Consider the following 24,474-nt stretch of genomic DNA (forward strand, 5'->3'; position numbering starts at 1 on the left):
ACTTCCTGTGCCTCATTCAGCAACTAACAATATCAGAAATATTCTTAACTAGAATATATATACTTCATATATAAAATTAGTAACGCCCATTTTTTCATGGTATGAAATTTCTGTGAGGATCCAAAGGCAGTTTTCTGGGGGTAACTTGAGCTGGGGCGAGGCAGGCTCCTTGATGGAGTGGCACACCTTCTTAATGCTTATACTGTGATGCCCTGTGTTGCTCTATTTTCCATTCTTCCAGATCCAGGGCCTACACAGCAGTCATTTACATTCACCACTTTTTCTAGGTTCATGTATTTTCTAAAGTAAGATTTATGAGGTGCTTACATCCATTCTCTTATTGTTTCCCAGATACCCACCTCTATCTCTTTAATCCTAATCAGAGTCATCCTTTCTGAATCAACTGAGGACCCTCTCTCTAAATGGTCTGCAGACTGGTTCCCAAATGAAGACCTCCTTCAATGTCACTGACTTGCAGTGGGCTTTCTATTTATTGTTTATTAGCAAATGCTAGTATTAAATAAAGCTACAACTTTATTACTCACTATATTTGATTTCACTAATCTTTTTATGATTAAATGAAGACCCAGATTCTTTGAAATCCATATTAAAGTCTTAATCCTGTGTAAGAACTCTATTTCAAACAGGATTTCTTACATGTGTGGAATACTAAAAAACCAAGCTCTGTGAAAGGATCCAGAAATAAATTTTTTGTACCAGTGCTACCTCTACTGAAAAATGAATAATGCTGCAAATCAACCTAAAAAGGAAGTTTAAAAAATATCATTATACCTTAAATTTATGGAGAAACCACCACCAAAAGGAATCATGCAAAAGAGCAATAGAGGCTTCTGAGAGAAAATAAGTCCTCCAGAGTTTAGCAACTTTTTCCTACAAAAAAGGACAGATGGGGATCAAATTAAAATACATTATAAAATGTGTTAATTAAACAGGCTTTGTAAAGAGTATGTGTTCAATATAAATTTAATGTAGGGCTCTATTGTAATATTAAATTTTCTAGTAGCCACTTTAAAAAAGTAAAAAGTAAAAGGTGAAATAAATTTTAATGACATTTAACCAACTATATACACTGAGTGGCCAGATTATATGAATTCGTGCATGGGTGGGGTCCTGCCAGCCTGGCCAGGGGGAGGGGACATGTGCAGTTGGCCGGCCTGCCTGCTGGTCGAACTCCTGGTCAAGGGGACAATTTGAATATTAGCCTTTTATGATATAGGATATACACTGAGTGGCCAGATTATTATGCGTTCAGAGATCATAATAATCTGGCCACTCAGTGTATATTTAAAATGTTATCATATGATTTAAACTATATTAATTAAATATTTTATAATCTTTTTTGGTACTAGGCCTTTGAAATATACTGTGTAGTTTATACTTATAGCACATCTCAATTTGAACACCAAATTTTCATCATACATACTAGATCAATATTTAGACTTCATAAAATAAATGGTTATAATTTTGTTTCAACCATAATCAAAAGTTATTTGATAACTGAATCAAGTATTAGTTTTGGAATTTATATATAAATTAATTAAAATATAATTTAAAAATTCATCTGTCATATTAGCAACATTTCAATAATCACATTTGGCTAGGACATATGGAAATTATAATGTAGGCTAGGTCAAGAATAGCAAAAATCCAAGATATGCTACAAGCTCTCTTTTACAATGAAGACAGATGTCAACAATCATGGACTTCTATCCCAATCAACCCCATTATAATCTAGACCTTACCTAAACATAGAGCTCTCTTTAAGCAATGGATCTAAATTGTCACATAAAGTTAAGTCTATTTACCATGACTATTACAGATTGTAAATCTTGGTTTAAAGAGGTATATTCAATAGATCATTTTATCTTATTCAACTAAAAGTTTTTAAATGCCAGATTCAGTAGAGTTTAAGATTTCTTTTAATGAAATACATAGATATAAATTCTTGTTCCTCAAGTACAAGTCAACAACAACAAAAACACATCGTGCAAACTTTTATGCTGAGAAGATTATTTATCACAAATTCTGTGGGGGCACTTCTCTTTCACTTACATTGGTAACAGCATTATCTTAGATTTGGTACTTCCTAATTATAAAGAACACTAGAGACCCAGTGCACAAAATTTGTGCGCTCAAGGGGGTCCCTCAGCCCGGCCTGTGCCCTCTCGCAGTCCAGGAGCCCTTGGAGGATGTCTGACTGCTGGCTTAGGCCCTCTCCCCATCAGATATCCTTAGCATTGCCGCGGAGGCAGGAGAGGCTCCCGCCACGGCTGTTGTGCTCGCCAGCCATGAGCCTGGCTTCAGGCTGAGCGGTGCTCCCACTGTGACCACCAGGAGGCAGCTCCTGCATTGAGCGTCTTTCCCCTGGTGGTCAGTGCACGTTATAGTGACTGGTCATTCCACCATTCAGTCGATTTGCATATTAGCCTTTTATTATATAAGATATGTAAAGTACATAAAGAAAAAGTAGAAAATTGAAATACAGGGGGAAAGATGAATATTTTTGCTTAAATTATTTGCATATTTCAAGCAAAGATGCTTTTTATTATAAACTAATTGCATGATTGATCTTAGTCTTAATTTTGGTTATGTTTATTATCATTAACTTCTTTTTTCCCCCCAGGAAAATTCCAAATTCTTTAAAATATATCAACAGTCAAAACAACCAAAAATTGAAAATTGGAAAAAGAAAACAAACCCAAACCCAGGTTAAAAAGCTAAATGGTTCTCTCCTTCTCAACACCACTACCCTTCTACATTTGTGATACTTTTTTGATTCCAGTACCAGTAAATGTAAATATATTTTAAAACCTACAGATTATCTGACTTGGAACTTTTTCTCCTAAATTGACTCAGGTTGGAAAAAATTACTTCTATATTCTCTTGAATTTCTATTTGTATATGTAAGTATGCTTGTGGCTCAGCTTTCTCCTTTTAACTATATTACCAGTATAGGCCCTTTATTCACAATTCAATTCAATAAAATTTTTACTGAGCATAATCTCTAGCCAAGGTTCTGTTCAGTGTGATACAGAGGCTAATATATACTTTTGTTCATCAAGAAATTTAATCTGTGGCTCTATGTACAGGAATGTGTTTGGATGAGGTAAGGAGAATTCAGGTATTTCAGGGAATTCCCACTGAAATAAAGGGCATAAAACAGTAGCCCTTTAACCTTCTCTTTCTGAGTTTCAGATCCATAAGTTCAATCCTTGTAAGTTATTATAAGCATTTCTTTTGTTGTTGTTTTCTTTTTAATTAAATTTATTGGGATAACACTGGTTAATAAGCTTATATAGGTTTCAAGTGTAGATTTCTATGATACATGATCTGTATATTGCATTGTGTGCCCATCACCCAAAGTAAAATAATCTTCCACCACCATATATTTGGCTGCCTTTACCCCTTACTATCCTCCAACTTCCCTTCCCTCTGGTAAGCACCATTTTGTTGTCTATGTCTATGAGTTTCAGTTTTATATCCCACATATGAGTGAAATCATTTGGTGCTTTAGCTTTTTCTGTCTGACTTATTTCACTTAGCATAATATCCTCAAGGTCCATCCATATTATTGCATTTGGCAGTATTTCATCTTTTTTTATGGCTGAGTAGTATTCCATGGTATATATGTACCACACCTTCTTTAGCCAAACGTCTATTAAAGGACACTGGTTGTTTCTATGTCTTGGCCACTGTGAATAATGTTTCAATGAACATAGGGGTGCATATATCTTAGGGAATAAATGTTTTCAAGATTCCCAGAAGAGGGATTGCTGGGTCATATGGTAACTTGAGTCAATTTTTTGAGGAACTACCTTATTTTTTTCCATAGTGGCTGAATCAGTCTACAGTCCCACCAGCAGTGAATGAGGGTTCCCCCTTCTCCACCACCTCTCCAGCACATGCTAAGCCAATGCACACTAGCAACCTCAGGCCCCCGAGGCAGGAACACAGAGTCTAATACACTCTCTTCAGGTGATCAGGATGTAAATCATCACTGGTCTTTCCTGCCAGACTTAATACTCAAAGGATTAAACCTTGCTTAAACATTTAATTTGTCAGATCTTTAAATAAAGGTCTGATTCATTAAATTATATTCTACAAATTTATCATACAAAAATAAAATAATATTTACATACATCAAAGTTATGGGCTTTTAAAATAAAGAGATAAATTCGTTCAGCATCCAAGTATCTGGGTAGTTGAGTAAGCTCATTTGTTTTGAATCCTGCAAAGTTGCAACCCTAGAAAGAGGAAATATGACACAACAGTAATTACTTTACTCTTTTCAGTTAGTATTCTTAGTAGGAGACAGATAAATACTTAACTGTTAGTTATTTTACTTCTTTTTATGATAATAATTGAAAAATATTTATTCCACCTAAGCAAAATCTTCATACTATCTGTTTCTTTGAAATTAAGACCTTGATATATTCACATGCCAAATCCAAAAGCAAAAGAAAATAATATTGCAGAACTAAATTGATTAAGAATTGATCAAATGATCAAGAATTTTAACTACACATAAGGAAATGGCCTGAGCAGGAAAAGAAAGCTTCTGCCCGACCGGCGTGGCTCAGTGGTTGATCATAGACCTATGAACCAGGAGGTTACAGTTCGATTTCCGGTCAGGGCACATGCCCAGGTTGCAGGCTCAATCCCCAGTGTGGGGTGGGCAGGAGGCAGCCGATCAATGTTTCTCTCTTATCATTGATGTTTCTCTCTCTCTCTTCCTCTCCCTTCTTCTCTGAAGTCAATAAAAATATATTTTCAAATTTTTTTAAAAAAAGAAAGCTTCTATATCTGTTCCCAACTCTCTCTCCTACGGTCCCTATCTCTATAGCCAAATCTGTTATTACAAACATTCTTTTACCTCCACATAGTACCTTGATACAGAATATCAAAAAACAGAAATTTTAAATACCTCTATATTCCTCGTTGTTTCCATTTCATCGGAAAGCTGGAAAAATTTTAAAATAAGATCTTTAAAATCCTAAATAAAAGAATTTTTATATTTGATAAACTTGCTCAATTAATGTATGTGTGTGTGTATCTCTTACTGAAGCCTAGAATGTTGTTGCTGTGTTAGATGCTAAGAATACAAAATGGCCCTTACCCTCAGAGCTAGTCAGCGTTCAAGAATGGAATAAGGTACATATATACAGAACACAAATAGATAAGGGCTATATAAAAAATGCAAACAAACTACTTACTGCAGTTTGGATTCAATGCAAACAGACTCTGAGGTGGAGTTAGTGTTCAGAATGTTTATTGGGAGTGCTTTGGGTTCATTATCTATGGAAGGCAAGGGAGAGGCAAGGTTGGGAAGATGGATAAGTCAGCTATGATGCAAGTCTAACAGCCTCCAATAATCCTAAGAAGAGCTCTAAAGATGAAAGGACTCATCATAGTTGTCCTGCATTGGGTTGAAATAGCCAGTTCTTTCTGCATCCAAATTGATCAGCCATTGGATGTGGTGGTTCCTGAAAGAGCTTGTCCTCATGAGTTCCGTTTAGGTGAGGCAATCCCTAAAGGGGCTGACAGTGCCCTAACAGCACTCCTAGCAGCTAGAGCAACAGGTCCTTCCTTGAAGGAGAATCTATGTGGCATATCTCCATGTTTACTGTATTACTTTACACAGAGATTAAGTAGCCTTCTATATACATTATTTTTTGATCATCTAGGCATGTTGATATATTGTTTACTAATTTCCATATCCTTACTTCCTCCAGGAATACCTAATCTTACATGCAAATTTTACACATATACACACTATAGAATACGTATTATTATAGAGGAGATGACATAGGAAACACACTTGAAAGGATAATAACTGATTGCTAACAGAAGACTGCTAAGAGAATTACATTACTGGCATTTTAAAAAGTGTGCAAAGGAATAAAAAAGAATGACTAGGGAAACTAAAATCAATTATGATAAAAAGAAGGCTACAGCCCTAACCAGTTTGGCTCAGTGGATATAGTGTTGGCCTGTGGAATGAAGGGTCCTGGGTTCAATTCTGGTCAAGGGCACATGCCTGGGTTGTGGGCTTGATCCCCAGTAGGGGACGTGCAGGAGGCATCCAATCGACGACTCTCTCTCTCATCATTGATGTTTCTATCTCTCTCTCTGAAATCAATAAAATTATATTTAAAAACAAATAATGAATGCTGTATGCTTGAGAGCTTTAGATACAGCTGATCAATAAAGATAGGGGTCAAAGTTAGGAAGATGTTAATGTTAATCTCAAAGACCTGGCTTTATTCTGCAGGGAGCAAAGAAACACTGGACATTTTAAAGGAGCAGAGTAATAACAAAACAAGGTGTTGATCATACAGTCTGGGAAAGATACCACAAAAATATAAATAACACATGCTAAAATCCTGATTAAAAACCCAAATATAACATATTTAACAATAAAATAATTATTAAAACTTTTGTTAGTATAATGCATCTAAAGATCATTTCAATAGATTCTGAAAGCCATCTTTTATCAAGTCAGAAATTTAAAAAATTAAAAACACAGAAATTATAAGGAATACCATAATTACCAGAATCCTCATGCCCCCACAATCTAGAAAGGATTACCGCTGATATTTTAGTATTGCTTAAGACTATTTAATGAGAATATACAAAGTTTATATATAAATATACATAATAAAAGTTAGGATCTGCTTTCACAATGATTTCTAGTTCCATTCATGTGTTCCTCTTTCTTGAGATAGTCATTATTATTTGTCTTGTTTGTATCTCTTCCATTTCATTAAAATACTTTTACACACATATGTATATTTTATACACACACACACACACACACACACACACACATATATACACACATATACACTGAGTGGCCAGATTATTGTGATCTCTGAATGCATAATAATCTGGCCACTCATTGAATATCCTATATAATAAAAGGCTAATATGCAAATTGTCCCCTTGACCAGGAGTTTGACCAACAAGCAGGCCGGCCAACCGCCCATGTCCCCTCCCCCTGGCCAGGCTGGCCAGACATGCACGTGGCCTCTAATATATATACATATATATATACATATATATATATATATATATATATATATATATATATATATATATGTATGTATATATATATACACACACACACACACACACACACACACACATACACACACTGAGTGGCCAGATTATTATGCATTCAGAGATCATAATAATCTGGCCACTCAGTGTATATATATATATATATAGACCTTTTTTGTATTTTTAAAATTTAGAGAAATGATATCAACTGTATATATCCTTTTGGTATGTTGATTTTTTTCCATTCAGTATTATGTTTTAACAATCTACCAAAGTTGATATTTATGGAACCTGTTGGCTTCCACACAGCATTTTTTTAAATGATTTCTGGAAGTGCCAGGTAATATTAACACAGTTCTTCTTAAGTTTTATTTTCAAATGAAATATGTAACTGCATTGTATTCAGAGCTATCATGTCAAAATATATAGGCATTTGTTAGATTAGAAAATTGAAATTTAACTTCACTGTCTTGGTAAACAGTGAGTGCGTTCTTTTATTTTCTTCCACACAGCATTTCTACCAACCTAACTATTACCCTCTGCAACATATCCTACCTAATAATAGACAAATATGCAAATTGCCCATACCTCCAACACACCCACAAGCCACGCCCACCATCCAATCAGAGTGAGTATTCAAATTAACCCAACCAAGATGGCTACAGCCACAGAGAGCAAGGTTTCCTAGGTAACAGAGGAAGCCAAGCTTTCCGCCTGCCCTTGCCAGGCCTAAGCCTCCACTCAAGCTACAAAGTTTCAATTATAGAAGGTAAACAAATTCAAACAGAAATGGTGGCAGAATGGAGCTTGAGAGAGGAGGCCAGGGTTGCTACCAGCAACAGGGGAAGCAAAGCTTTCTGCACACCCTGGCCGGGCCCACCCGCTTAAGGCTACAAAGTTTCAATTATAACCCCAACAGAAATGGCTGCCAGCTGCGGAGGGAGCCCCAGGCTTGGCTCCGCTCCAGGCTACAAAGTTTCAATTGTAGAAGGAAAATAAATTCCAGGTACCAGGGCCTCCGTTTGGGTTGCCAGGGGGCGTGGCTGGCCTGCAAACCACCACAGGCCCCTCGTTCAGGCCACCCCACACCCCAAGGGAACCCCACCCTGATCAGGGACACCCTTCAGGGCAAACCAGCTGGCCCCCACCCCTGTACCAGGCCTCTATCCTATCTAATAAAAGAGTAATATACAGATTGATCATCACTACAACACACAATATAGCTGCCCCCATGTGGTCAAAGATCCTGCCCCCATGTGGACACAAGATGGCCACCACAAGATGGCCAGCAGGAGAGGGCAGTTGGGAGGCACCCAGCCTGCAAGGGAGGACAGTTGAGAAGGACCAGGCCTGCAAGGGAGGGCAGTTGAGAAGGACCAGGCCTGCAAGGGAGGGCAGTTGGAGGTGATCAACCCTGCAGGAGAGGGCAGTTAGGAGTGACCAGGCCAGCAGAGGAGGGAAGTTGGGGGCAAACAGGCTGGCAGCGGAGTGGTTAGGGGGTGATCAGGCTGGCAGGCAGAAGCGGTTAGGGGCAATCAGGAAGGCAGGCAGGCAAGCAGCTGGGAGCCAGCAGTCCTGGATTGTGAGAGGGATGTCCGACATCGGGCCTAAATGGGCAGTCAGACATCCCTCGAGGGGTCCCAGATTGGAGAGGGTATAGGCTGGGCTGAGGGACAACCCTCCTCCGTGCACGAATTTCGTGCACCGGGCCTCTAGTAAATAATAAAATGTCAATAAAAGTTCACAGGCAACTTTTACCAAATATACAAGGAACAAATGATATCCAAATATCCCAAAGCTAGTTATAGAATGGAAAGAAAGAGAAAGCTAAGTAACTCATTTTCTGAGGTTAGTATAATTTTGATAACAAAGCCAAAAGAGATAATCGTATCTTATAAAACATAGATTAAATAGTATATCCTAAGATTACAAAAATGGTTCGACTTCTAAAAAGCTATTAATGTAAAGTGCCATATTCACAGATTAAAGCTGAAAGTAGCTTTACTATTCATCACAATGAATTATTTCCCTCTCTGCTTCAAAACATGGAGATTTTTTTCAAGTTTTTGAGCAAAGGGATACCTATCTATATCTAATCCACAGGCATACCTTGGAGATATTATGGGTTCAACTCCAGACAACCACATTAAAACAAATATCACAATAAAGTGAGTCACACAATTTTTTTGGTTTCCTAGTGTATATAAAAGTTATGTTCACATTACATTATAATCTATTAAGTATACAATAGCATTCATTATGTCTAAAAAACAATGTACATATCTTAATTTAAAGTACTTTATTGCTAAAAATTGCTAACCATCATCCAAGTCTTCAGGGAGTTATCATCTTTGCTGGTGGGAGGTTCTTGCCTCAATGTTTATGACTGCTGACTGATCAGGGTGGCCGTTGCTGAAAGTGGGTGTGGCTGTAGCAATTTCTCAAAATGAGACAACAATGAGGTTTGCAGCATGGACTGAGTCTTCCTTTCACAAGCGCTGTCTCTGTAGCATGAGATGCTGTTTGATAGCATTTTGCCCACAGCAGAATAGGAGTCAATCCCCTCAAACTCTGCTGCTGCTTCATTGACTACATTTATGTACTACTTTAAATCTTTGGTTGTCATTTCAACAATCTTCACAGCATCTCTACCAGCAATAGATTCCATCTCAAAAAACAACTCTCTTTGCTCATCCATAAGAACCAGTTCCTCATTCATTAAAGTGTTACCATGAGATTGTTGCAATTCAGTCAAATCTTCAGGCTCCACTACTAATTCTAGTTCTCTTGCTATTTCCACCGCATCTGCAGTTACCCCTTCCACTGAAGTTTTGAACCCCTCACCATCACCCAGGAGTGTTGGAATCAACTTCTCCCAAATTCCTGTTAATGTTCATATTTTCACCTCTTCCTATAAATTAAGAATGTCTTAATGGCATCTAGACCTGTGAGTCCTTTCCAGAAGGTCTTCAATTTACTTTGCCCAGATCAGAGAAATAACTACCTATGGCAGATATAATTTTGCAAAATGCATTTCTTAAATAAGACTTGAGAGTCAAAATTATTCTTTGATCCATGGGCTGCAGAAGGGATGTTGTGTTAGGAGGCATGAAAACAACATTAATCTTGTACATCTCTATCAGAACTCTTTAGTTACCATGTGCATTGTCAGTGAGTAGTAATATTTGGAAAGGAATCTTTTTCTGAGCAGTAGGTCTCAACAGTGGACTTAAAGTATTCAGTAAGCCATGTTTTAGATAGATGTCACCAGGCTTTGTTGCTCCACTTACAGAACACAGGCAGAGTAGATTTAGCATAATTCTTAAGGGCCCCAGGATTTTCAGAATGGTGACTGAGTATTGGCTTCAACTTGAAGTCACCAGCTGCATTAGCCCCTAGTAAGAAGTCAGCCTGTCTTAGCTAGACCTCCTGGATAACTTACTGCAGCTTCTACACCAGCACTTGCTGCTTTACTGTGCATTTTTATCTTATCTTAAAACTCATAAACCAACCTCTGCTGGCTTCAAATTTTTCTTCTGCATTTTCCTCACCTCTCTCAGGCTTCCTAGAACTGATTCGAGTTAGAGCCTTGCTCTGGATTAGGCTTTGGCTTAAGGAAATGTTGTGGCTGGCTTGATCTTCTATACAGACCACTAAACCTTTCTGCAGATTAGCATAAGGCTGTTTTGCTTTCTTATCACTTGTGTGTTCACTGGAATAGCATTTTTAACTTTCCTCAAGAAGCTTTCCTTTGTCTCCACAGCTTGGCTAACTGTTTGGTGCAAGAGGCCTAGCTTCCAGCCCATCTCAGCTTTCGACATGCCTTCTTCATTAAGCTTAATTATTTCTGACTTTGGATTAAAGACATGCAACTTTTTCTCTCACTTGAACATGAAGAGGCTATTGTGGGGTTATGAACTGGCCTAATTTCAATATTGTTGTGACTTAGGAAATAGGAAGGCCTTGGAGAGGGAGAGAGGGATGGCCTGTCAGTGGAGCAGTCAGAAAACACACATTTATCAATTAATTTTGTTTTCACATGGGCATGGTTCGGGAAGCCCCAAAGCATATTACAATAGTAACAAAGATCATTAGTCACAGATCACTATAACAAATATGTGAGTAGGAGTCTGAAATATTGCAGCAGTTATAAAATGTGACACAGACACCTGAAGTGAGCAAATGATGTTGGAAAATGGCACTGATAGACTTGCTTGATGCAGGGTTACCACAGACCTTCAATTTGTGAAAAACACAATACAGAGTGAGACAAAAGTAGGTTTAGAGTTTTTCATATGAAAAATAATACAATAATTAATAAATACTAACAAGAATAAATTCGTGTACTCACAACTATAAATCTACTTTTGCCCCGCTCTTATTTACAAAGCTCAATAGAGCAAAGTGCAGTAAAACAAGGTGTGCCTGTATATCTAATATACATCTACATCTGCAGCTATATACCTTTAACCCTTTGCACTCGCTTGCTTTTTTCTCGATTCCTTTATTCTAATGCTAACCATGTCGAGTCACACTCGACATCCGAGTGCAAAATTTATGCACTGAGCAGGCGGGGTGGGGGGAGGGCGGGTCCCCTCAGATTAGCTTTAACATTATATAATTTTAAGTGTATTTTTGAAAAGGACTAAAGGTCAATAAACTAGAAATACAAATAAATTTCATTAATCTGAAAAAAAGATAGCTATCTAAACCTTTAAAAATTATACCTAATAGCTAAGTACTACTAGAATTCTTTCTGAGTCAGAGACAAAGTGAAAAACAATCCTATATAATAAAAGCATAATATGCAATTGTCCCCTCGATCCGGAGTTTGACCGGGAGTTTGACCAGGAGTTCAACAGGGGACAGGGCCGGCTGGCCAAACTCCTGCAGCCCCTCCCCCAGGCCAGCCCAGGCCCGATCGGCCCCAATTGGGGCGGGCCAGCTGGATCACACCCGTGCATGAATTCGTGCACTGGGCCTCTAGTGTTGAATAATGTCCATATAACAATATAATTTTCTATATGCTAACAATAATCCACCTTGATAATATAATGGAAAAACAATCTCATCAACATTATTAATAAAAAATTTAAGATATCCAGGAGTAAATTTAATAGAGAGTATGTAGAACTTATATGAAGAAAATCACACAGATTTACTGGTGAAGCTAAAATAAGGTCCTTATGTTTTACTCCCTTATACAAAAATAAACACTGTATGGATTGAAAGATTAAATACACAAATATGTAAGAATAATATGATAACAAAGGTAAATATTATTTTGACTGTGTGATGAAGAAAGCCTTCTTAAATATTATGGCACTGAAGGCAGAAAAATTCAATAAAAAGTTATAGATTCATGAAAATATAGTTCTATGTAGCAAAAAAAAATACTTTTCAATTAAAAGGCAATAAAGTGGTATAAATATGTATAACATGTATTACTGAGAAGGGTTAATATTTTTAAAGCATAAAGAGCTCTTAGAAATAAAAAAGGACAGCTAAAATGGCAAAAGATCATAAATAGGCAACTCAATAATAGAAACAAAAAGATGAATAAAAACTTTAAAAAATCAATATTGTTAGTAAAATGTATGAAATTGATAACATTATTTCTATCAACTCTGCAAACAGTTAAGTATATAATATAAAATGTTGGCAAGAAAATGGGTGAGATTGATCACAAATTTTATTGTTACAAATATAAATTGGTACTACTTTTCTAGAGAACAATTTGTCAACATGTGTCAAAGAACTTAGATTTTCATATTTCTTCTCCCATGTGTCTCCACTTCTAGAAATGTATCTTAATACTCATGGGTAAGCACAGTCTTTAGCTCTAAATATAGTCACAGCAGCTTTGTAAATAATAATGAATAATGAACAGTAACCTGAGAATCCAGAAAAAGGGCAATTACATTCATTTATTTTTTAAATAATGTAGAAAAATATTTATTAATAAAAATTCCATAATACATTTAACTCACTATATGTATATAAGTTAATAAAATTTTTCTAAAAAATTAAAGATAAATCAAAGTGACAATTAAATAGTGAGGTATATATAATTTATCTATAAATAACAGAATTCGAATTATCTTCTTAGTGCTTATTTATTTAACTTTAAAAAATGACTACCTTAGTCATAATCAGGAAAAAAAAAGTAATTTTGAAATTTAAAAAAGTAACATTTACTAAGGTGGAGAGACTAGTGGTGGTACTTTCGGTTTTTATAGCTTTAACATTATATAATTTTAAGTGTATTTTTGAAAAGGACTAAGTTTCTAGTAGTAATTAAAAGCCAATTATGATTCTAATAAAAATCTCAAAGAGATTTTTTAAATGACAAAGCAATTCTGAAGGTAATACAAAGAATTCTTAACTTTTAAATTTTTTATTCAATTTATTGGGGTAATATCTCTTAACAAATTATAGGTGTACAAGTCTATAATGCATCATCTGTATACTGTATTGTGTGTTCACCACCCAGTCAAGTCTCCTTATGTCACCATTTATTGCCCTTTTACCCTCTTCTATCGCTCCCACCCTCCTTTTTCTCTGGTAATCACCATACTGTTATCTGTATCTATGAGTTTGTTTTTTTGCTTAATCCCTTCACCTTTTTCACCCAGTCCACTGCCCCTACTCCCAACGGCTGTCAGTCTGTTTTCTACATCTATGAATCTGTTTCTATTTTGTTTATTTTGTTCATCAGATTCCACATATAAGTAAAGTCATATGGTATTGTTTTCCTTTGACTGGCTTATGTCACTTAACGTAATATTCTCTAGCTCATGCCATGCTGTTGCAAAAGGTAAGATTTCCTTCTTTTTTACAGTTGAGTAGTATTCCATTGTGTAAATGTACCACTGATTTTTCTTTTATCTCCTCATCTATTGATGGGCACTTGGGCTGCTCCCAAATCTTGGTTATCTATATAATAAAAGCCTAAGCGACCGTTATGGCGGAATGACCAGAACAGCTGGTCACTATGATGCACACTGACCACCAGGGGGCAGACTCTCAATGCAGGAGCCCCCTGGTGGTCAGTGTGCTCCCATAGGGGGAGCACTGCTTAGCCAGAAGCCGGGCTCATGGCTGGCAAGCCCAGCGGCAGTGGTGGGACCCTCTCCTGCCTCCACGGCAGTGCTAAGCAGCAGAGAGCAGGCTGCGGTAAGGAGTGAGGGGTCCTGGACTGTGAGAGGGTGCAAGCCGATCTGAGGGGACCCGCCCTCCCCCCACCCCGCCCGGTCAGTGCATAAATTTTGTACATCAGCCTCTAGTTGTAAATAATGCTGCAATGAATATACTTGGGGTGCATATATTCTTTCAAATCAGTGTTTCAGGTTTCTTGGGATATATTACCAGAAGTGGAATCACTTGGTTATTTTTAAGTTTTTGAAGAAATGCCACCTGTTTTCCAAAGTGGCAGCACCAGTCCCCATTCCCACCAACAATGCATGAGGTTTCCCTTTTCTCCCATCCTTGCCAACACTTGTCTGTTGATTTATTGATGATAGCCATTCTGACAGATGTGAGGTGTTATCTCATTGTGGTTTTAATTTGCATTCTCTGATGATTAGTGACAGTGAGCATCTTTTCATATGTCTGTTGACTATTTGTATATCCTCTTTGGAGAAATATCTATTAAGGTCCTTTGCCCATTTTTTAATTGGATTATTTTTTTTTTTTGGTGCTGAGTTTTATAAGTTCTTTATAAATCTTGAAGTTTTATAAGTTCTTTATAACCCCTTATCAGATGTATCAATGAATATGTTCTCCCATTTCAATGGATTATCTTTTCCTTTATAAGTTTTATAAGTTCTTTATAACCCCTTATAAGATGTATCAATGAATATGTTCTCCCATTTCAATGGATTATCTTTTCCTTTTGTTGATGGTTTCATTTGCTGTGCAAAAACATTTTATTTTTATGTAGTCTCATTTGTTTCTTTTTAATTTTGTTTCCCTTGCCTGAGAAGACGTATCAGAAAAGATATTGCTATGAGAAATGCCTGAGATTTTACTGCCTATGTTTCCTTCTAGAATTTTTATGGTTTCAAGTCTAACATTTAAGTCTTTAATCCATTCTGAGTTTATTCTTGTGTATGGTATAAGAAGGGGTCTAGTTTCATTTTTCTGCAGGTATCTGTCTAATTTTTCCAACACCATTTATTGAATAAACTATTTTTACCCCACTGTATGATCTTGCTTCCACTGCTGAATATTAATTGACCATAAAAGCATGGATTTATTTCTGGGCTCTCTATTCTGTACCACTGACCTACAGTTCTATGTCTGTTTTTATGCCAGTACCATGCTGTTTAGATTATTATGGCCTTGTAGTATAATTTGGTATCAGGTAGAGTGACTCCTCCAACTTTGTTCTTTTTCAAGATTGCTGTGCTACTCGGGGTCTTTTGTGGTTCCATATAAATTCTTGGAATATTTGTTCTAGTTATGTGAAATATGCCATTGGTATCTTGACAGGAATGGTATTAAATCTATAGATTACTTTGGTTAACATGGATATTTTAATGAGGTTAATTCTTCCTATCCATGAACATGGTATATACTTCCACTTATTTGTATCTTCAGTTTCTTTCTTCGATGTCTTATAATTTACAGGCCTTTTACATTCCTGGTTAAATTTATTCTAAGGCATTTAATTTTTTGGATGCAACTGGAAATGGAATTGTTTTCTCAGTTTCCATTTCTGTACTTCATTGTTGGTGTGTAAAAATGCAACTGATTTCTGGATATTAATTTTGTATCTTGCTACTTTACTGAATTCACTAATCAGTTCTCGTAGTTTCTTCGTGAAATCTTTAGGATTCTCTATATACAGTAACATGTCACCTGTAAATAATGACAATTTTACATCATCCTTTCCAATTTGGATGCCTTTTATTTCTTATTCTTGTCTGACTGCTGTGGCTAGGACTTTAGTACTATGTTGAATAAGAGTGGCGAAAGTGGACATCCCTATATTGTTCCTAATCTTAAGAAAATGCTTTTAGTTTTTGCTCATTGTATAATGTTGGCTATGGGCTGTCATACATGGCCTTTATTATGTTGTTGTATGTGCCCTCTATTCTTACTTTGTTGAGAGTTTTTATCATAAATAGGTGCCAGATTTTATCAAATGCTTTTTCTGCATCTATTGATATGATCATGTGATTTTTATCCTTCATGTTGTTTATGTAGTGTATCACGTTTATTGATTTGTGGCAACTGTACCTACCTTGCATCCCTGGAATAAATCCCACTTGATCATAGTGTATGATCTTTTTAATGAATTGTTGGATCCAGTTTGCTAATATTATGTTGAGGGTTTCGGCATCTATGTTCATCAGGGATACTGGCCTATAATTTTATTTCTTTGTAGTATCCTTATGTGGTGTTGGAATTAGGATAATGTTGGCCTAATGTTATCCTGCGAGTCTTCCCTCTGCCTGAGTTTTTTGGAATAGGTTCAGAAGGATAGGTGTTAGTTCTTCTTTGAATGTTTGGTAAAAGGAATTCTTAATTTTTCTATAGGAAGAGAACTGATATGGGACCTGCACTAAGTATAGGACATAAATTATTAAATAACAAGAGGATGAAATATATACATTTTAAAAATCACTTCTAGTGATATGAAAATGCCAACACTTTGATATTGTGTGTGTAAAGAAAATAGGAGTCCAAATATTTTAAAAATACAGAGATAGGTAGATGATAAAAAACTATAAGAAAATTTCAAAAAGTTATCCATGTAATTACAGTGATTATATTTTCTGTGGAAATATAATTTTTCAAGAATGAAAACAAATACCATACCATTATCATCTTTTTCTTATGGTGCTTCTTTAGAAATGCCTCATATTTTTCCAATTTTCCAGGAGTACCTTTAAAAAAACAAGAATTCATAACATATATGTGTGTATTTGTGTGTATGAGTATACACATATATATCGCCTTTAAAAGTAAAAAAGATGTAAGTACTTTAAATAAAATATATATAAAACTATTCAATGGGATCAACTAGCTATTTTGATAAGTATAATGCTAGATACACAAATGCTTGTTGAATGAGTAGATTACTATTATTTCTTCTGTTTCCTTTATTTTACAGAAATGTCGTGCTCCAACTAGTATGTCTTTAGTACTTACTCCTATATCTAAAGTTTTACAACAATCTGTTCTTACTGAACAAGCCCATGTTGTTTAAATAGTTCAGTCACTTGCATTGTGGTTTCATGGTCACCTTAAATTCCAGAAAGTACAGGACTTTGAAACATGGACCAGTGAAAGACTCTAGGGAGCTCTTAAGTCAGTTAACCTGAAATTGAGTCAAGCTTTGATATTTACATATTGAGGATAATATACATAAAATTAGTTTTTTAAAGTACACACGTGTTCTCTCTCTCTCTCTCTCTCTCTCTCTCTCTCTATATATATATATATATATATATATACACACACACATGCATATATGCTTCAAAATATTTTATATTAAAAATACAAAATTAAATAAGAAATTTTAAAATAAAACTTAGTACTAGTGTATTTAAACACATTCTCAGAATTTGAAAAATAGAGATCCATAAAAGAATATTAAATATCTAAATAATATGACTAATTAAATTTATTTAATACATTGAAAATACTTTATAAGTATAACTAATATCAGCATTTTTAAGGCTTACCCATGACAAGTTTGCCCATTAAATAAAAAATAAGGTAAGTTTCACCATTAGTATCTAAAAACTTTTAGATACTGAAAGTGTTAATTAGATAATAAAAATAGTTATACAAATACTTAAAAGAAGTAAAAAATTAACATTCCTAGTAGATATGCTTTTTACCCAGTCTGCAGCTATTCAGTTCTGAATACTAAACACTACCTTCCTACAAGCTAAACTAGCACATGTAAATCCACTCTCACCCCCTTTACTTTGGGTTTTAGGTATTTATGTTCTTATAACCTGACTCTTGCTGGCTCGCTTATCTCTGGTACCAGTATCAGTTTATATAATCCATCCTGTTTCCCTGATATTTGGCTACCCCTGTCCTCGCTTAAGAAAGTTTATAACTATTTGAGTTTTTGTCCTAGCAATACTTTCTTTGAATATACGTGTTCATGTTCAACTAAAAATCTGTACTGGACCATATGGAAAGAAAGAGGTTTAAAATAAAATAAATTTATTATAATGTTTTTTAGATATTTTATACCTTAGGATTTCATTCCTTATGAGACTGCACACAGAGACAGACAGACAGACGTAGATACACACACACACACACACACACACACACACACACACACACACACACAACTGACCATTGCTCTACTCATATAAAAATACGGTTTACCTTTTTCAGAAATTACATTTTCCCACTCAAGAATTTTAGAGGCATGGTTTTTCAAAAGAATTGAACATTCCTGTAATCTTGCCTCCATGATCATGATTGCACCATGTCTTCGAGGGACATTTTCCCATAGGTGTGTATAAATTGAAGTAAATGAACTATCTTCTTTTATTTTCCTCAGAATGTACGCCCATTTATCTTTATCTCTAAAGATGATTTCCCCTGGCCAATATTCCTGCAAAAAAAATGTTATCCAATACAACTTAAATCAATTAGCTAAAATTGAGATTTTATTACACAGCATTATTTTTTATTAAATGTATTCTTTAAAATTCTTGAAACAATCATAAACTTTAGAAGTTTTAAATGCTTTATAAAAACTTTTTGTCCTAAATCACTTGAAAATAAGTTGCTTATCTACCATCCTTGAATACTTCAGTGTGTATTTCCTAAAAACAAATACATTATTCTATATAACCAAAATTAATCATCAGACTCAGGAAATTGGTATTGATATACTGTTTCCTAGCTAACCCTCAGATTCTATTCAAGTTTCATCAATTGAACCAATAATGCACTTTATAGCAAAGGATCTAGTGTAGTATTACACATTCATTTTTCTTCAAATGTCTTTAGCTCCCCAGTCTTTCTTGTGTACTTAAAAACATGAGCTCACACTGGTATTTCTAATTCCAAGTTCAAACATTTGATTTTCTCTCTTTCCATGCTATAATTATCATCTCCAACAATGAAAAACCTAGCTGCCATTATTTTTAATATATGTATTTATTTTATCTATCTTCTCAGATGATCACTAACCAATCTCTTCTATCTACTGGTAGCTTCTTCTCTATCGGATGCCCTTCTCATCCTGCTCAGGCTCTGACACCTCTTTCCAGGCTGCCTCTTCTATAGGGATACCCTCCTTACCCCCACTTGGGCTCTGACTTCCCATATCAGGCCATAGCCTACCTCCCCTCCCACCTCCTGAAATCACTTTTCATTCCTTCCCCTGGCTACATGTGGATACCATCCTCATTCCCTTGGACTCTGACACCTATGGTGTAACGTGGACACCCTCCTCACTGTGGTTGAGTTCAGAAAGCTTGCTCTCCGTTATCACAGTGAATCCCTATCTCCCCTGCCAATTTGGAGGCCTGCCTTGTTTTGGCCCCCAAATGGCTTTAGGACTAAATTACTCAGGAAGGGAAGGAGATGAAGAAAAGAGAGGAAAATAATAGGAATAGAAGGGGAATCACAACATTAATATTTGCAAACCAAATAAAAGATTATCTTTCAATATAATCAATTAATAACAAAACAAAGAAATTTAGCCAAAATAATTAAGGGATGTTAAGTAAGAGAATGAGTTCTGGAGCTTGTGTGGTGTAAAACTCTTTAATAAATTTTGGTAAAATATTCTGGGAATTTAGCTAAATGGGAATAAATCTGAAATCTCCAGGTCAGGAATTTTAAACTTGCCTTGGTCCATTCCACTTCCCTTTTTCTTCCTTTAAAAGCCTATAAAAGCCACTAACACTAAAGGGATTAGTGTTAGGGCCAGGGTAGTGGAGGATATGGTGACTAATTAGACCTATCAAAGCCCATTCAACTCTAAAATTCAATGATGTACACACTCTGCTACAGTTCTTACTGATGCCCCAAACCTGGAGGCAAGTTGTCCCCCTTTTCCCTATGTTTATTGGACACTAGAATTGATGCCTTCTGTTATGGTCTGAATGTTTGTGTCACCCCAAAGTTTGTATGTTGAAATCCTAACCCTAAAAGTGGTGGTATTAGGGAGTGGAGCTTTTGGAGGTGAGTAGGTCATGAGGGTGAAGCCTTCATGGTTCGTATTAGTTCCCTCATAAAAGGAGCTCCAGAGAACTTGCTCATCTCTTCTACCATACGAGGTCACAACAAGAAGGCTCTGTGTGTGAACCAGGAAGCCGGTTTTGTACTAGACTCCAAATCTGCCAGTGCCTTGATCTTGTACTCCCAGCCTCCAAAACTGTGAGAAATCAGTTTCTGCTGTTTATAAGAAGAAAAATAAAAGCCCACTACAGTCATCATACATATCTTTATGAATGGTGCTCTCTAATGATAACAAGTAGATAAATAATACCCTTCTTTTAATGTTAGAAACCTTTCCCAGAGAGATCTAGGTCCTTCTGCCATTTTGGAATAAAAAATATTACTCAGATACATAAGTACACCCTCCAAAAACTTTCAAACCTATGTTTTAAAGAAGACACTCAACCACCTGGGTATTGTGTCAAAATACTGTGTCAAAGATCTCAGAAGAATAAGATATGATCATAGGATACAATCCCTGAAGACAAACATGGTCAATTTAGAATGGCAACCACTTTTGAAAACATAGTTCCCTCATAATCACTAGAGTCATTTAAATAGATGAATGAACAAATAAAACAGTTATTCCCTGAATAAAGAGAATGGAAAGGAAATAATTATTCTCTCTATCGTAAAGTACCTTTGATCTTCTGTGAAAGATCACAGTAGGGATCTGAGTATCCTCCAGGTCTGTATTACAAACCTAGCAGGCCTATTAACAAAATTTGACACTGATGCCCTAAGACAAGATGAATTAAAGTACTACCAGGTAGAAGTCACATGAAAGCAGAAAAAAGACAAAAGAATAATAAATAAACAGCAGGGAAGGTCAACTGTAATAAATACATAAGGAAAGATTCAAACCAACTCTTCAGTACCTAAATAATTGAAAAGGAATAAAAAACGGTGACAGTATTGAATCAGGCAGAAGGAGGAGAGTGATAATTCCACAAGGGCAGGAATATTTATATTTTTTTGCTCATTGTTGTATCTTCAGTGTCCAGAACATTACCTGGCAAATAGTAGGTAGTGAATAAAAATAATTAAATGAATAGAACAAATAAGAGAAATGATAACGACACAACATTAGTGGAACAAAAGGATGCCATAAAAATGTAAAAATATTTTTATAAAAACAAAAATAGAAACAGAATGTTGATGAAGGGGGAGAAGCAAGAAGAGAATGTGGGAATTGGTCAATAGAGAAATGAGGAGAGAAATGATTGAAGGTAAGAAAGAACACAGAACTATAACAAAAGAGAGGAAGAGAGGAAAGAGGAGTAGAAGGTATAAAATATTAAAATTAGAAAAGAAAGATAGAGATAGTGAAAATTTACCACAATGAGAGGGCTTAAGATGATGTAAGAAACGATAAAGCATCCTATATATAAAAGCCTAGTATGCAAATCGACCAAAGGGCGGAACAACCAGCGGAACGACCAACAGAATGAACGGTCACCATGACACGCACTGACTACTAGGGGGCAGACGCTCAACACAGGAGCTGCCCCCAATTCGCAGGCCCCAGGCCAGCTAAGGCAGGTGCCAGCGGGGCCCCCCCGCCCCCGATTGCCCCGCCAGTTGCCCCACAGAATGGTCCTGATCGCTGGCCAGGCCTAGGGACCCTACCCGTGCATGAATTTCGTGCACCGTCCCCTAGTAAAGTATAAGAAACTAAAAGCTGACATGGAGGGTCCAGGTACTGTTCTAATGCTAATTAGTAGCAGAGCTGGGATTTGAACATAGGCAACCTGGCAATCTGAGCCCAGAGCCTATGATTTTAACCACTATACAACTATGAAAATACATACCTTTGCTTTTATATTTTAGAAAAATTAAACAAATATAAAAAACAAATATTAAACAAATATTAAAATATAAAAAACTTTTATATTTTAAAAATTAAACTTAGCCATAAGTGATTTAGAATATATTTCAATTTCTCTTTTGTTTTATTCACTTGTTTATAATATGCCACATTTCAAAAAAGAATGACAACTTCATGAAGGCAAGGACCTTTGCCCGTTTTAATTCACTGATACATTCTACTAGGTGTACCAGTTAATAATGGCAGATTTTGTAATCAAAAGCTTTATTCAAAGTAAGCCCATCGCTAGCTACACATTTCCCCCATCTTTCAGGTAATTTATGGATACCATCCCAATAGAACTTTTCTTGTTTTTAGGCAAACCATTCAGAGACCCAATTTTCCACTTCTTTGTACGTTTTGAAGAAAGTGTGTGTGCCATCGATCCGAACAAGTGGTAACCTGAAGGAGTAAGGTCTGGTGAATACGGCGGGTGGGTCAATACTTTCCAGGCAAGATCTTTTAATGTGTCTTTAACTGGTTTTGAAGTGTGTGATGGTGAATGAACAAATAAAACAGCTATTCCCTGAATAAAGAGAATGAAAAGGAAATAATTATTCTCTCTATCATAAATTACCTTTGATCTTCTGTGAAAGATCTCAGTAGGGATCTGAGTATCCTCCAGGTCTGTATTACAAACCTAGCAGGCCTATTAACAAAATTTGAAGCAAATTTATCATGAAGCAAAATTACTTTGCCATGTCTTCTGGCACATTTGGTCGTTTCACGATCAAAGGATGGTTCAAATTGATTATTTGTTGTCAGTATTAATCAGTATCAATGGTTTCACCTGGTTTTAGAAGCTCATAGTATACCATACCTTCCTGATCCCACCAAACGCAGAGCATTGTCTTCTTTCTGAATCAATTTTGCCTTGCAGTCGATGTTGATGGTTGACCTGGATCAACCCATGATTTTGTGCATTTGGGATTCTCAAAATAAATCCACTTTTCATTGCCAGTCACAATTCAATGCAAAAAAGACTTCCTTTTGTGCTGTTGAAGTAACATTTTACTGATGACTTTTCGGTTTTCCATTTGTTTTTCATTCAGTTGATGTGGCACCCATTTTCCTTCCTTTAAAATCTTTCCCATTGCTTGTAAACGATTGGAAATTGCTGAGCAGCGTTTAATTTTTCTGCAAGTTGTTTTTGAGTTTGACATGCATCTTCATCCAATAATGCTTGTAATTGTTGGTCTTCAAACTTTTTCGGTTGACCTGGACATTCTTTGTCTTTCACATCAAAATCATTATTTTTAAAGCATTTAAACCAGCGTTCACAAGTATCTTGAGATGGAGCATGTTCACCATAAGCTTCCCGAAGTATACGATAACCTTTTCTTCAAAATAGAGTAATAAATTAAAACTTCCCACAAATGCTCTTTTTTTGGCACGAAATTTGACATTTTTAAATGTAAAAATATCTATGATGTTAACACTTTCAGAAAATTTGACATATGAAATTTTGAAGCTTGCTGTCAATACAACAAAATAGCATACATATCAAATCGCATATATATCAACATGTGTGTAACTCCATCTATTGAAAATAATCTGATTAACTAGTACACCTAGTAAATGTCTATGTGCCTGATACACAATAGGTACTCAAAAATATGTTTTAAATGAATTTTATGGAGTTATTTGTTTTTTACTATTGTCTATAAGGTAGAAGTTTTGTCCAGCAAACAAAAAATTAAATATACAGTCATTTTATTCCTAGATGTCTTCAAATATTCAATAGTTTGGCAATGCATAAACATAGCCAAACCTTAAAAAAACCCACAACTGTAAGTATTTGGTTGGGAAATCTAGACAATAAGAAAAAATGTACAGATACACCCATAAATGACAAAAATGGTACAACTGGATATATTGTTTTATCAAATATTAGCTGATAAAAATGGAAGGCCATCAATATAGACGTTGTCCTTTGCAAACAAGGATGGTACTTTAAGTTTGATTTTATTCTATCTTTGGTGAAGGGCATAAACCTGTGATCTTGATTTGATTATTATTATTCTTAATTTGAACAGAGTGACTATGCATTTTAACTTCAAACATTTGGAAAATTTCATCTGAAATCATAGGTTCTCAAACATGCATGATGGGATAGTCCAAATGTCTCCAAAATTTTGCTGAGTTTGTCTTGATTTTAATTGTAACCCCTTTCCCTTGACATTAAAAAAGACCCAGAACATCGTGATTAAGCTACAGCACATTTCCATCATTATTTAAATTAAAATATTTGGAAAAACTAGAAACACCAATCAGAAAGGATATATGCACCCCTATGTTCATAGCAGCACAATTTA

General features: G+C 35.7%; 1 protein-coding gene across 1 annotated transcript in view; it reads right to left on the reverse strand.

The window, feature by feature from the left end:
* FAM227B (family with sequence similarity 227 member B) overlaps positions 1–23,137 on the reverse strand; it is a 203,841-nt gene extending 180,704 nt beyond the window's left edge. Inside the window, exons 1-6 of the mRNA XM_079768986.1 lie at positions 22,980–23,137; positions 18,442–18,673; positions 16,906–16,961; positions 4,946–4,981; positions 4,161–4,265; positions 793–891 (exon numbers count right to left, since the gene is read on the reverse strand). Of these exons, the coding sequence (XP_079625112.1) occupies positions 793–891; positions 4,161–4,265; positions 4,946–4,981; positions 16,906–16,961; positions 18,442–18,673; positions 22,980–23,114 (663 nt within the window). The 5' untranslated portion in view covers positions 23,115–23,137. The remainder of the gene's footprint in view (positions 1–792; positions 892–4,160; positions 4,266–4,945; positions 4,982–16,905; positions 16,962–18,441; positions 18,674–22,979) is intronic.
* Positions 23,138–24,474: the final 1,337 nt, after the last annotated feature.

The sequence above is a fragment of the Cnephaeus nilssonii genome, assembly GCF_951640355.1.
Source record: "Cnephaeus nilssonii genome assembly, chromosome: 4".
NCBI classification, from domain to species: domain Eukaryota; kingdom Metazoa; phylum Chordata; class Mammalia; order Chiroptera; family Vespertilionidae; genus Cnephaeus; species Cnephaeus nilssonii.